At 31.9% G+C, this 15,214-nt stretch overlaps 1 protein-coding gene across 2 annotated transcripts; it reads left to right on the top strand.

Annotated features, from left to right (window-relative positions):
• The first annotated feature begins 2,289 nt into the window (after positions 1-2,289).
• LOC108215213 (exocyst complex component SEC15A) lies at positions 2,290-5,773 on the top strand. Of its 2 annotated transcripts, none has more exons than XM_017387605.2 (2): positions 2,290-2,605; positions 3,113-5,773. In XM_017387605.2, the coding sequence occupies exon 2, from the start codon at positions 3,124-3,126 to the stop codon at positions 5,488-5,490; it is 2,367 nt and encodes a 788-aa protein (XP_017243094.1). In that variant the 5' UTR covers positions 2,290-2,605; positions 3,113-3,123; the 3' UTR covers positions 5,491-5,773. The 2 variants fall into 2 exon arrangements, with proteins under 2 accessions (XP_017243094.1, XP_017243095.1); XM_017387606.2 differs by having other exon boundaries at positions 2,350-2,605; positions 3,116-5,773.
• The last annotated feature ends 9,441 nt before the right edge of the window (positions 5,774-15,214 follow it).

Raw genomic sequence — 15,214 nt, 5'->3', positions numbered from 1 at the left:
GTCCTGGTCCCCTACCAACTGGTAAGAGATTATATTATTAATCAATAATATCAACGATTACAAGATTCAATAATATAACTCCCTTTCTCCCTTGTTCCTGTTATCAGCCTGCTGAAACCCCTGAACCACGAACCAAAAGCCTACCAAGACCTATACTTCCCAAGTATATTCTTCTAGCTAACTAGTTCCCTTGTTCCCTTGTTTCACAAGCTCGATACACAGCAACAAAACATTACACCTTGAACAATACAATGAATAAGTGTAATACAACCGAAACTATGAACTCTCAATATAGATATATATGCAAATATAAGTACTAGAGCTCAATAAAAGATTTAGCAATGTAAAGAGTTGTATTTCAGAAAGCTTGGTGTGTTCTCCTTGTCCTCAAAACCGAAACCACACTCAAGTTTATATACATCATACCAACGGTCATAATCCAACAAACTTCCCAACGATCTTGGTAACAACCTCACGTTTAAATTTGAATTGAATGATGAACGTTTGAATGAAGTAAGATTACTGAGTAAAAGATGAGTCAAGTTTGAAATCATCTCAGTAAAGATAATTAAACTAAAAAACCGTTTGAACAAAGTAGGAGTTAGTTAAAGATAAATCGATTTGAAATAAGATCTCCTATTTGTTAGGAAAACGTTTTTGAACAAAACTCTTTATAAAACTGAGCTCTAATATTTATATCAGATATATATAAATATTAGAATCCTTACAAAGTCGTTTCCTATTAAATCTCCTTGAAAATAGACTTTGATCTTTATCCGATTGTTTCTCTGTTCACGCTGTAAGCCTGCTGATAGCTTGTAAATAACCCTGTAAGCTTGCTGACAGCTATAATCATGCTAACATCCTGAAATACTGTTAGTCCGCATAAACAACCTTTGATAGCATGCTAACACATATCAGTTTCATGTTATTAGCTTGCTGTTAGTGTCATCATCAAAACCTTGAGAGTATCAGTTTCTTGTTTATTTATTAACATTAATATATTTATAAGATGTTATCCGGGGTTTTTGACATGGGTAAAGTTGGGATTTTTTTGTGTGAAAGAATTGTTTCTTATCTATTTATTAACATTAATATATTCATGAGATGTTATCCGGGAGATCTTAACCGAGTTTCGGTTGGTGTGAGTTTTTGTTTTAAAACTCATTTCTTCTCTAAATGGATTAAATACGTACATTTAACATACTTAAGTAGAAAATAATTTTTGTCTTGAAACTCATTACTTTTCTAAATAAATTAAATATGTACATCTAAGATACGCAGTAGAATATATATATATATATATATATATATATATATATATATATATATATATATATTTCTTGAAATAGTTTCGATGGTATTTTTCATTAATAACTGATTATCATCATAAAACAGCAGATTGCTAATAGATTTTTTATTTTACAGAGTCTCATCCCTTATCTTCCAAGAAATTTTACAGAAGAGGTAACACAACAATTGATAGGTTCTGAAAATTGGCCTATTATTTTAACGGTTTTTCTATGGTGTGCTCATGGGCACACATTAAACACTAAAATTTATAAATTTGAGAGATTTTGATCGACTCCTATTTTTTTATAGTGGTGGACTCCCCTGTAAATTCAACAACGCACACACTAGACACACTCTTATTTTAAACCGGAAGAATATGATTCATAGGGTTAAAAATGGGGTGGGGAAAATGGGGAACCCGCCCCAACCCGCCCCGAATGGGGCAGATTCGCCCCGCTAATATGGGGAATGGGGTAGTGACGGGGAATGATTTTCTGCCCCGCCAAAATATGGGGCAAGTATGGTATTTGTTAAATCCCCGCAGGGATTCCCCGCCCCGCATATATTTAATATAAATAAAAAATTATATTTAATATAATATATTTATTATATTTAATATTGTTATTTTATAATACACAAAACTATAATTTTACAATGTATAACATGTCTCTTTGATTTCTATTATATTTAGTTTTTTGCTTTTAATATACATGTCTCGTATATTTTTATTAAATTCTGAAGAAAAAATTACTAAATTCTAAAGTAATTATTTAAAGTGTAATACTATAGCAGCGGGGCGGGACGGGGCGAAATTATATTAAATCCCCGGTGGGGCGGGGATGGAGATTAAAAATAAATCCCCGCGGGGAATGGGGCGGGGACGGGGCAGGAAAAATATATATGGGGCAGGGCTGGGAAATGAAGTCCCCGCCCCGAACCCGCCCCATTTTTAACCCTAATGATTCAACTATAACTATAATCAGTTTTCTAACATTTGGTCAATACTATCACTACAATACTCCTATTCCTATTGGTTTTGCAACTAGGGTAGAATGTTTGTGCCATTTGCCACACTCTCCATATCTTGGGCCGACTCGACCACCTCGATCAACTCGCTACTTCTGGGCCAGTAAATACAATACTCCAAAACAATACAAAATGCTTCACTAATCAAACTCTTGTTTTCGTACAAATATATGTTGCCAGCATAGAATAGCTGCTATTAACAAACGGTAGAACAAATTTGGGGATATTTCAAGAAAACAGTCTTTGGGTATCTCAAGAATCATCACTCCTGAATTTACTGCTATTGGTTTGTCATTTCTTAACTACCCTTCATTTTCTTGTTAATTTTGTTTCCATTTTGTTGATTTAGCTCATTTTGTTGTGTTTTTGCTTATTTGGGGTTTGCTTAAATATTTGAAATAATGTGTTGTTTTTCGATTCTTGGGCTTTAAATGATTGCTAGATTTGTTAGATGCTGAATTCTTTTTCTGGGTATGTCTTTTTCTTGACATATACTTATACTTGATGTGTGTGTGATTAAGTGGTTTCTGTGTAAGGAATATAGAGTAGATATGTTTTCTTGCTTTGTTGTGTAATTTTTCGGGTTTTGATTGTGTATTAGACTGTCATTGTTTTGTTGCTGCTGCTCATGTTCGGTAATGGCAACTTATTTGTTGATTTAAGTGAAATGTGGGTTAGTTTAGGCTATAGTGAGATTTAGGAAGGCCGGTTCTTTTATGAGTATTTACTATTTATGTTAATGACTACAGTTTATTGATGGCCTTTGATTTGGGTATATTGTTTTGATTGTTAGAAGTTAATGCAATGAGTAATGTCAAGAGGAAGACTGTAACGGAGAATGTTGACAGGGGTCAAGATTCGGTCCTTTTGAATCTGATTACTAATGGAGAGGACTTGGGTCCTATGGTCCAACTTTCTTTTGAAAGTGGAAGGCCTGAATCACTTATGCACCAGCTTAAGCATGTTGTGAGGAAGAAGGAAGTTGAGATTGAGGAGCTGTGCAAGCTTCACTACGAGGAATTCATCCTTGCAGTTGATGAACTTCGTGGCGTCCTGATTGATGCTGAGGAGCTGAAGAGTGAGCTTGCGAATGAAAATTTTAGGTTGCAAGAGGTTGGGAGCAGTCTACTTTTGAAACTTGAGCAGCTCCTTGAATCGTATTCGATAAAAAAGAATGTCGCTGAAGCCATTAATGTGTCTGCTAATTGTGTTCGAGTCTTGGATCTTTGTGTGAAATGTAATAATCAGATAGCTGAAGGTCGTTTTTCTGCTGCTTTGAAGTCTGTTGATCTAATTGAAAAAGAAAGTCTAAAGCATATTCCTGTCAAGGCACTAAAGGTGCTTATAGAGAAGAGAGTACCTCTTATAAAGTCCTATGTTGTGAAGAAGGTCATCGTAGAAGTTAACGAGTGGTTTGTTCAAATCAGGAGCACAGCAAAGGATATAGGACAAACAGCAATAGGAAATGCTGCTGCTTCCCGTCAAAGGGATAGCGACAAGATAGCTCGACAAAGGAAGGCCGAGGAACAGAGTTCTACGGGGTTGGTAGATTTTACATATACTTTAGAAATTGAAAATTCTTCAGAAGATTCTATTCTGAAGTTTGATCTAACTCCTCTATATCGGGCATATCACGTTCATACCTGTCTTGGAATCCAGGATCAGTTTCGTGAATACTACTACAAAAACCGGCTTCTGCAGTTGAGTTCAGACCTGCAAATCTCTTCTGCTCAACCATTCTTTGAATCTCATCAGATCTTCTTGGCACAAATTGCTGGCCATTTTATAATTGAGGATCGAGTATTAAGAACTGCCAGCGGTTTACTATTAGGTAATCAGCTCGATAAAATGTGGGAAATAGCAGTGGGTAAAATGACTTCTATGTTGGATGAACAGTTCTCAAACATGGATACTGCAAGCAATTTTCTCTTGGTCAAGGATTATGTGAGTCTGCTTGGGACAGCCCTCAGACAATATGGTTACAGTGTTGGACCTATTCTTGAGTGGTGTAGCAAGGGCCGTGAAAAATTTCATGAGCTTCTTTTATCTGAGTGTCGGCAAAAGATAACTGCTGTCCTTGCCAGTGACACTTTTGAGCAAATGGTAATGAAAAATGAGTTGGATTACCAAACAAATGTTCTTGCGTTCAACCTCCAGCTTTCTGATATGGTGCCAGATTTCCCATATATAGCTCCATTCTCTTCCATGGTACCTGATTGCTGTCACATCGTTATATCGTTTATCAAGGACTCGGTTAATTACTTGACATATGGTGGCCAAATGATTTTTGTTGATGTCGTGAAGAAATATCTGGACAAGCTCTTGATTGATGTCTTAAATGAAGCTATGCTGGACAAAATGCTCAGTGCTAGCACTGTTGAACGTCAGGCAATACAAGTTGCTGCAAACATAGGATTAATAGAAAAAGCTTGTGATTCTTTTCTTCAGCATGCAGCTCAATCATGTGGCATCCCAGCTCAAGCAGTTGAGAGACATCAAGATAGTTTAAAAGCGAAGGTGCTTTTCAAAGCATCAAAGAATGAAGCATATCTGGCTCTTATACATTTAATTAACTCGAAGCTGGATGAGTTTCTGGCACTTCTTAAGAATGTGAATTGGACTTCTGATGAACCACCGGAGCACTCTAATGATTACATGAACGAGATTGTCATCTACTTGCACACTATTATGTCTACTGCTCAGCAAATTTTACCATTGGATGTTTTGTATAAAGTGGGATGTGGGGCAGTAGAGCATATTTCAAATGCAATTGTGGCTGCTTTTCTTAGTGACAGTATAAAGAGGTTCACTCTTAATGCAGTTACGAGCATCGATATTGATCTGAATAGACTAGAATCATTTGCTGATGAAAAATTCCACAGTTCTGGCTTGAGTGAGATATACAAGGAAGATAGTTTTGGGAGCTGTTTGATAGAAGCGAGACAACTGGTGAACCTTCTATTGAGCAATCAGCCTGAGAACTTCATCAATCCTGTATTCCGTGAGAGAAACTATTACGCATTAGATACTAAAAAGGTGGAAAAAATATGTGAAAAGTACAAAGATTCCCCTGACAGTCTGTTCGGGAGCCTTTCAAGTAGAAGCGCGAAGCAGAGTTCAAGGAAGAAATCAATGGATGTCTTGAAGAAAAGGCTGAAAGATTTCAACTGAGATTTAGAAGGTCTCTTGGTGCAGAGTAACTGAACTATATACTTCTGTTTGTTGCTGATTTCTCTGTAGAATACATAATTTTAGATTCGCTTATTACTACTTAAACTTTGCAAGATGTACCTGATTGCAATTGTGTGGCCCTATATCTTTGTTCTAAAACTAAGATCATATGTCAACTTTCATGTAATCTTGTTGTTAGGCACTGTATTTCTTATGTGAAAAGGATAGCGTTTACATAAACTTCTGTGCTTTTGGAAAACTGCTGAACTGTTACACAATGCAATGCAAGCTGTCTTGATCTTCTTGTCATAAAATCCTACTGTTATAGTGTAGAATTTTATACAGTTTATAAAAGTAGTTTTAAAGGTTCTTTGCATACATTTTACCAGGCTCAAAATGTCTCTAAGCTTCGCACTGAATCCTTCTTTTGTTTGTTACTAGAGCTCTTCGATCAGGATTAATGATTGACTGACTACCAATGTACTTGTCTATGTTTGATAATAATCAAGATGGACTTTTGTACTTGTCTTCTCTCGGAGTCTTTAAGTGCCACCACTTCTTGATCTAGTAGGATTCAGGTTTTGACGAATGCAAAATGGGCTTGTAAGTGGTTAAATACCCATGCTGTACCTCATTACCTATCTGAGTCGCGGCCTAAAACACAGAACCTTAATATAAATAAGGTGACATTTTAGCTTACAAGTCTTCTAAATGTCCATTTTTTCTCTAGAAGAAATCCCTGAACTAGTTCCTGTTAAAAAGAACTAGACTGGATTGCGCTACCTGGTCTATTTGCCATTTTGCCCCTTGGGGGGATGGATCCGTACTTTCTCATCTGAATAGTGATAAGGAAGAAGCATTCTCATTCTGTTTAACCTCAGATCATTCTAAACAAGTGCAATGCTGATAGATCAATGTTAGGTTCGTTTAGATAAAAGGTAGTGTTATTTGTAGCCAAAACAATTAGTACCTGCTTTACTCTGAAAAGATTGCAGGCTATATATTTTACAAAAAGAGGCCATCTTAACATGATTGTATACATGAGCTGATATCTGTTGTGAATTTTGATTGGTAGGTAAGGCCTCAATAATTGGGGGGTCTGAAACTCAATGTCTGTGCTGTCCTTGTTTTTGGCCAGGAGCCTGGTGAGTGGTGACTGCATTCATCTCTACTCACTGCTAGTCGGCGAAGTCCTCGTCTCTGTCGGATTCACAACTGTGAGCCAGTCTCTAAATTTTGACATGCTATGATTTACCAGAATCAAAGTGTGAATATGTGACTTCTGGCAATGAAATGTAATGGTCCAGTAGTCCAGTGTATGTTTAGGCACCACAGATGCAGAGCCAAAGACATCTAGTCAAATGTTGTTGTCATTACAAGAGGGTACGCACTTGGTCATGTCTAAATCTGATAGCTCACTCCACTCTGCTGCTAAATATATGTAAGCCAAAAGCTCGCACTATTCACCTTCCGCGATTTATTACAGGTACGTGTGCAGTTGAAATATCGAGTGCTATGCATGTGAGCGGATCTAGGATCTAGCAAGGAGTACGAGGGACATACGTCACCATTCTAAATTTTATAAAATTATAGAAGTGCTCCAAGTGAAAAATAGATCTATTTTTTTAAGGTTTGTATGTACAGTTCTCTCTCGGAAATTCCATGCTATATCCGCCTGGTATCTCGCTGTGCTTTTGCATGGCATTTTCAACCTAACATTGATCAATTATCGAGGAATAGACAGAGTATACAAGCCTTTTCAACCTAACGGTGATGAATTGCCATAGAACAATCAAATATAATTTAAATTTTTTTTGATTTTCAAGCATTATCAAAACAGCAATTAGGTCAAAAAATATTGCATATTATTTGAAATTCTGAATTGTCAATTATTTTTGTTTGCGAAGTATTTTCAAAACGGCTACTTGAAACTAGTGAAGAATCTGCACCAATATACAGTACATATAAGATATTTGAGTTGGAGGTGTTATGATCCTGAATCCTGATTCGAGGGGATTGATATGCGATATATTTTCACATGGAACAAGTCACTTATTTGTTCTATAGTTGATTCAAGAAAATTATATCCAAAGAGTTTAAATTAATCAAGAGATCGGTCAAGAGTAGCAGGAAGTGAGAGTGGAATGTCTTGCTTTTTGTGGAGATAAGGGAGTGTAAAAGGACAAAATATACAGATTAATAATCGAGGGGTCTGGCTTATCCTATATATTAGAAATAAGTGATTTGGTTATAAAAAATTATAAAATTAAAAATATTACTCCTCCGTCTCTTTCATTTCTTAACATTTCTTTTTCACTGCTTGACACGCACTTTAATGCGCCTATAAAACATAGTTTTATAACCTTTTTCTTAAATTTTATTTTTTCTGAATAAAAATTTAGACACTAAATTTGTAGTCAGAAAAAGAAAATTTTTAAAAAAAGTTATGAAACTATGTTTTTAAAGCGCATTAAAGTGCGTGCTGCGCCCCCGTCCCCCAATGTTAAGAATTGAGAGGGACGGAGGGAGTAAAATTTTAATACGAATACGTTAAAGAGGTAACAGGCTCAATATCTGTAATATGATATGACATGTTTTAATTGACAAAAGCAAAGAAATGCACTCAGGGAGCTTATTTATACAAAGAAAAATGTTAGGGGTTTCAAATATTAAATAGTAATATTTGATTGATATGATTTATATTAATAATAATGAAATCTGTTATATATAGATAAATAATTCGATTAAAAACAACTTTGAAAACTAATTTAGATACCATCAAGACAAGCAGAATTAAAAACATCTCTAGAACTCACGGACTGGCCACAATAATATGCAGACACCAACTGTCGCCCACCCACTGTCGCTGTACTGTTTCGTTTTATCCTTTTCTATATTTACGTCAGCAACTACATCACCCCAGTTTCGCTTTTTTATTTACTTTTTGTCGACACCAAGCAGGTCTGTGGGGAAAATTTAAGTTATTCCTTCTATGAACCTTTATCATTTAAGTGCTAAATATTACTCCAATCATTTAACTTCTAGCATCACAAAAGTACAGTAAAAAGTAACTTTAAATTTATGATAAAATTACTAACATTGCAGGGACAATTTACTTTTAAAAGAAGAGACCCTTCATCATAGATATTTATAGCATAAATTTTATATAGAAATTTACCGATCTTTGTTTCTCCGGTAGCACGTGTCCATGGACTTTAAAACTAAATTAATTCGTGTTATGGGTCATATAACAGAACTTCATGGTATGATAAAATATTAATTTCACTAAATAGGTATGTGCCCACCATGGATTTTAGGCATGTATTCGAAATACTTTTCAATGTAAACGAATTTCTGTAGATATTTAGCGCTGGGTCGATTAGATCTAGGTCTTATATTTTGGCATTGTTCCTTTTCCTGTTTCGAAGAGCCAAAATTAAAAGATTTATGTTGATATACATTAGCTGCAAACAGGCAAAAAGCGATGAACAAGAAATAGGAAAGAAAGTCATCTCACGCCTATCCTGCTTTTTGGTGCACTTCCTCTGTATTCTGGACGGAAAATTCGACATATATTTTAATAACTAGCCTTTTTGGCCCGTGCTACGCACACGGGTATTGATTCTTTGATTTTTTTATCAACTTAACTTATACTTTCTGTCGTGAATAACCCCAAATCTGACGGGTAATATATAGGCGCAGTCAAACTACTTATTTATGAGTTTTAAGTTATAAAATTTAACGTGTTTATTAGCATTTTGGCCCGTGCTACACACGGGTATGATTTTTTGTTTTTTTATCTAATTAACCTATACATTTTTATTAAAAAACAGTATGATATGAGATATAAGTTATGAAAGACACGTATGTAAGAGTTAAAATAATTGAGTTATGATATTGGCGATCAGTACGTTGTACATGTTTAAGATAATATATATGAATGTCGATTGAAAAAAAAAATAAAATCACGCAACAAATTTTATAACGACGCGGACTATAAAAATCTTTGTATTTAAAAACATAAATAATTATAAAATTAACAAGTTAAACTATACCAACTATAACAAGTTAAACTATACCAACATAAATAAAAAAAAATTTATAACGACGCGGACTATAAAAATCTCTGTTACGCAAATATGTATGATTTTTTGTTTTTTTTATATAGTTAAACTATACATTTTTTTTATTAACAAACAATATGATATTAGATATAAGTTATGAAAGACATTGTATGTAAGAATCAAAATAATCGTTTTATATTATTGGCGATCAGTACGCTGTAAATGTTAAAGATAATAGATATGATTCGATTGAAAAAAAATAAAATCACGCAACAGAAATTATAACGACGCAGACTATATAAATATTTGTATTTAGAAACAGAAATAATTTTAAACTTAACCTGATTATGCAGATTATAAAGCTTCCATCCATTTCTTAATTATAAAATTAAAGTGAATATGCTGATAAAAGAGTTTCCTCGCTTCCTTGATAAAATTTGATAAATAAGTTAAGGATTAACTAACCTTGAAGAAATACATCAATAAAGGAATACGTATGTGATCATAATTCAGTTACATTACTGAAATTATATGCTATAATTATTGCCTATATTTAAATTTTATAATAAGAAGATAAACGTGATAAATATTTATAATGGAATAGATTCTGTATTGTCTTTATAACAAAATATACTTTTCATTAGTATCATTGATATAACCAAATATTTAATATAATAATAATGTTTTATGTTTGGAATAAAAATTTATAAGTTTATAGATCTATTATTAAATCATTATTTGTATAGTTAAAATAAATAAAAATATTTGATAATTTTTATTAATATATTTATAAAAGACATGAAAATAGTAATCACTATATAATTAAAAAAGTTTGGGGCCGGCTAACGGCGACCCCTCGTATTTTAAATAAAATTACAAAAAATTATAATTGATTGTATGTAAGAAAATTTATTGTTAAGTTATTTAAATAAAAATATGCTCATAGCATTTTGGCCCGTGTTACGCACATGGGTATGATTTTTTGTTTTTTTATATAGTTAAGCTATACATTTTTTATTAACAAACAATATGATATGAGATATGAGTTATGAAAGGCAACGCATGTAAGTGTCAAAATAATCGTGTTATGTTATTGGCGATCAGTACGCTGTAAATGTTAAAAATAATATATACGATTCGATTGAAAAAAAAAAATCACGCAACAGAAATTATAACGATGCAGACTATATAAAATTTTGTATTTAGAAATAGAAATAATATTAAACTTAACCTGATTATGCAGATTATAAAGCTTCCACCCATTCCTTAATTATAAAATTAAGGTGAATATGCTGATAAAAGAGTTTCCTCCCGTCCTTAATAAAAATTGATAGATAAGTTAAGGAAGAACTAACCTTGAAGGAATACATCAATAAAGGAATACATATGTGATCATAATTCAGTTACATTACTAAAATTATATGCTAAAATTATTGTCTATATTTAAAATTTATAATAAGAAGATATACGTGATAAATATTTATAATGGAATAGATTTTGTATTGTTTTTATAACGGAATATACTTTGCATTTATCATTAATATAACCAAATATTTAATATAATAATAATTTTTTATGTTTGGAAAAAATTTATAAGTTTATAGATTTATTATTAAATCATTATTTGTATAGTTAAAAATTTATAAGTTTATAGTAAATAATAATTTGTATAATTTACTATATGTAAAATTTTTTATTGTTAAGTTATTTAAACTTCTAATATGCTCATTTATCATATGTTTATTTAAATAAATATATACTCATAGCATTTTGGCCCGTGCTATGCACACGAGTATGATTTTTGTTTTTTTATCTAATATATAAGAACTTCCTAATTAAAAGTTAAAATTGTTGAATGAAAAAATTCTTTATTATTCGAAAACCATAACTGAAAGTCTTAATTTGAAAATTGAATGTGGTTAAATGGAAACTGCACAAACTATACGAAAAAATATTGTAGTAATATATGCTAAAATTAGTGAAAATTAAAATAAGTTTGATTACGTTTTCTTATTTGCATATGAATTATAGCTTGCTAGATCCATATATTTGAAAATTTTAAAAATATAATATATAAACACTTCATCATCAAGAACTAAAATTGTGGAGTTAAAAAGTGTTGCATTGACATGAAATTATATAAAAAAAAGAGTCTAGATTTGAAAATTGAATGTGGTGAATATGGAAACCAGTACATATATTAGAAAAAAGGATTGTAATAATAAATGTCAAAATCAGCGAAAAGCAAATAAACATTGACTACCTTTCTTTATTTACATATGAGTTATAGCAGGCTAGACCTATTTATCCGAAAATTTAAAAAATCAAATATATAAAAACTTACTTATCAAGAGCTAAAATTGTGGAGTGAAAAAATACTCTATTAATAATGCAATTATAAGAAAAAAATCTTGATTTTAAAATTGAATATAATGAACATGGACACCGCATAAATTAAACGAAAACGTATTGTAATAATAAATATCATATCCGTGGAAATCAAATGAAGTTTGACTTCTATATTCGAATATAAGCTATAGCAATCCAAATCCATGTATTGAAAGTTTGAAATCTTGTATATGAAAACTTCCTTATCAAGAGCTGAAATTTTGGAGTGATAAAAGACTCAATTAATTTGAAATTATAACAAAAAGTATTGATTTGCTTATTAAATATAATGTATATGGAAGCCACTATATTTTATGCAAAAATGGATTGTAATAATAAATGCCAAAATCATTGAAAATCTAATAAATTTTGATTATGTTTCCTTATTTACATATAAGTTATAGCAGGCTAGAATCCTGTATCTGAAAATTTTGAAAAGTCTAATATATAAAAACTTCCTTATCAAGAGTTAAAATTGTGGAGTGAAGAAATACTTCGTTAATCGGAAATTATAACAAAAAGTCGATTTGAAAATTGAATATAGTGAAAATAGAAACCGCACAAATTATATAAAAAAATTTGTAGCAATAAATGCTAATATAAGTGGAAATCAAATTATATTTGACTATGTTTTCTTACTTACTATGAGTTATAGCAGTGTATACGCATGTATTGGAAAATATAAAAAAAATTAATACATAAAAACTTTATTATCAGGAGCTAAAATTGTGGTGTTAAAAAGTGTTCCATTGATTAGGAATTAAATCTAAAAGTATTGATTTGGAAATTGAATGTATTGAATATGGAAACCAGTATATATTATACAAAAAAGGAGTGTAATAATAACGACCAAAATCAGTTAAATCAGATAAACTTTGACTATTTTTCTTTATTTAAATATGGGTTATAGCAGGCTAGACTCATGCATCCGAACATTAAAAATACGAATATATAAAAACTTCCTTATCAAGAGCTAAAATTATGGAATGAAAACAATACTCTATTAATTTGATTTATGACAAAAAGTCTTGATTTGAAAATTATTAAAAATATAATGAACATGGAAACCACAAAAATTAAATGAAAAAGCTTATTAGTAATTAATGTCAAAATCAGTGGAAATCGAATAAAGCTTGACTTCCCTGTATGCACATGAGCTATAACAGTCTAGATCCATGTATCCGAATATTTAAAAATCTAATATATAAAAACTTCGTTATTAAGAGCTAAAATTGTGGAGTGAAAAAAGACTCCATTAATTCGAAATTATAACAAAAAGTCAAGCTTTGAAAATTGAATATACTGAATATCGAAACCACTACATATTATACAAAAAAGGATTGCAATAATAAATGTCAAAATCATTGAAAATCAAATATATTTTGACTACTTTTTCCTATTTACATATGAGTTGTAACAGGCTACATCCATGTATCTGGACGGAAATTGCGTCATATTCATTCTCGGTGTCTCTTGTCAAAAAACAATGGCACACGATAAAAAGTTAACAAAAAATCTAGATCAATAAAGCAGATGTTGAGGAAAAGTGAATACAAATCTTCACACGATGAGCATCCGATGGTGGCCAGGACGAATCATCTATGTTCAACAGTTGTAAGGAAAACTCAATAACAAAAAGAGGCTCAAGAAATACAGTGGAGGACATATATGCATCATCATAATCACTATCAATACGAAAGGAAATTATGCAAAAAAATTAATTACAAATTATCATGTCATCTATACAAAATCAAAATAAATTGAATCCAGAAGAATTAAAAAAACAAAACACTAAGATTACTTTTTGCACAACACAAATCCCAACACGAAGTGTTAAAAAAGATGTTCAAAAAATAATCCCAATTTCTATATCACAACACAAATCTTTCATTTGCACTAAAGTGTTCGAACCTTTTCTCAAATTCCTGGAACATGAAATCAATAGAAATCATGAGGACGGATCTCTCAGCTTTTCTCTGTAACAAATTATCAAACACGTTAAATACAAAATCATGTACTGATTATGATACCTGCAGCGTTCAAACAACAAACTTCAGAACCCGTTCAAAAATAATAGAATGAACAAATATACACAATGTAGCAAATATTGTAAATTAAGATGGAAATAGTGCAGACTTATTTCACGGCCAATGGTGTTATTCTCTTTTTGGCTTCGAAACATCATCCTTTGTCGAAGCATCGTTGCAAGAGGACTTTGACGGATACTACCTGATGCATACACGGATCAACGCGATTTGTGCAAGATAAGTACAATTTGATTATACAATATAGTAAATAAGTGCAAAGCAAAGTCCGTGGATAGAGAAATTAATGTGTAAAGAAAGCCAAAATCAGTAATACTGCACCAAAATCCGACCGAGAACACAAATCAGTTCGAAAGCCAAGCAAGAAAACATACTCGTCGCGATTAGAGGCGTGGAAGAAAGAAGGATTTCAAATGTGAAATCCAACTTATCTGCTTTGATCTAATAAGAATGTCATATGCAAATAAGTAGCAAAGCTTAAATCTAAACTGACGTCGTGATTAGTGGCACGATTCAAGGATGTGTGATTAATGCTATTTTTAAATTCTGATCTTAATATGATGATCCTGATATGATTTGAATGAGCTCGTAATGAGTGGCTTGATCGAAGGGATTGCATTCAATGCTGCGCTACTGATATGGTAGGAACATGGTGCATATCTAGTATTATCCCGGTCGGGTCACATAAAGATCCGAAATATTTTTTCATAGTGTTAATTTAAATGAGGAAGATGCTGGGTCGATCCAGAGCTTAATGGGTTGATCCAAGAGCATGTGAAATTACCATATCAGCCTTAAAAAATGACTCATGCTTTAAGAAGTATATAGATTTTGCACATATAATTTTATAAATTATATTAATTATTTTCAATAAAAATTAATTTATATATATAAAGAAATTTTAGAAAAATTACAAAACTTAAAAGACTTGGTGGGTTTTGGGTACATAAAAGAAGCGTTTTTTCTGTCTGAGAAGTGATTTTCATATTCTGAGGTGTGTTTGGACAAATAAGCAGGAAAGCTTATTTAGAGGTTTATAAGCAGAAGTTGGGTAGCCAGGTTTCCCAGCTTTTTTTTTTTCTCCGTGGGCTTATTTCTACTAATTTACTGAATCACCCAACAGGAGTTAGGACTTGAATCTGGATAGGACTTGATGCTTACATGAAAGTCTATAAGATATATTGTAATTTTTTTTTAAATTATATATTTGTGACTAAAAATTTATAA

The sequence above is a fragment of the Daucus carota genome, chromosome 3, assembly GCF_001625215.2.
Source record: "Daucus carota subsp. sativus chromosome 3, DH1 v3.0, whole genome shotgun sequence".
Classification (NCBI taxonomy): domain Eukaryota; kingdom Viridiplantae; phylum Streptophyta; class Magnoliopsida; order Apiales; family Apiaceae; genus Daucus; species Daucus carota.
This window is presented reverse-complemented; position numbering and strand designations above follow the sequence as displayed.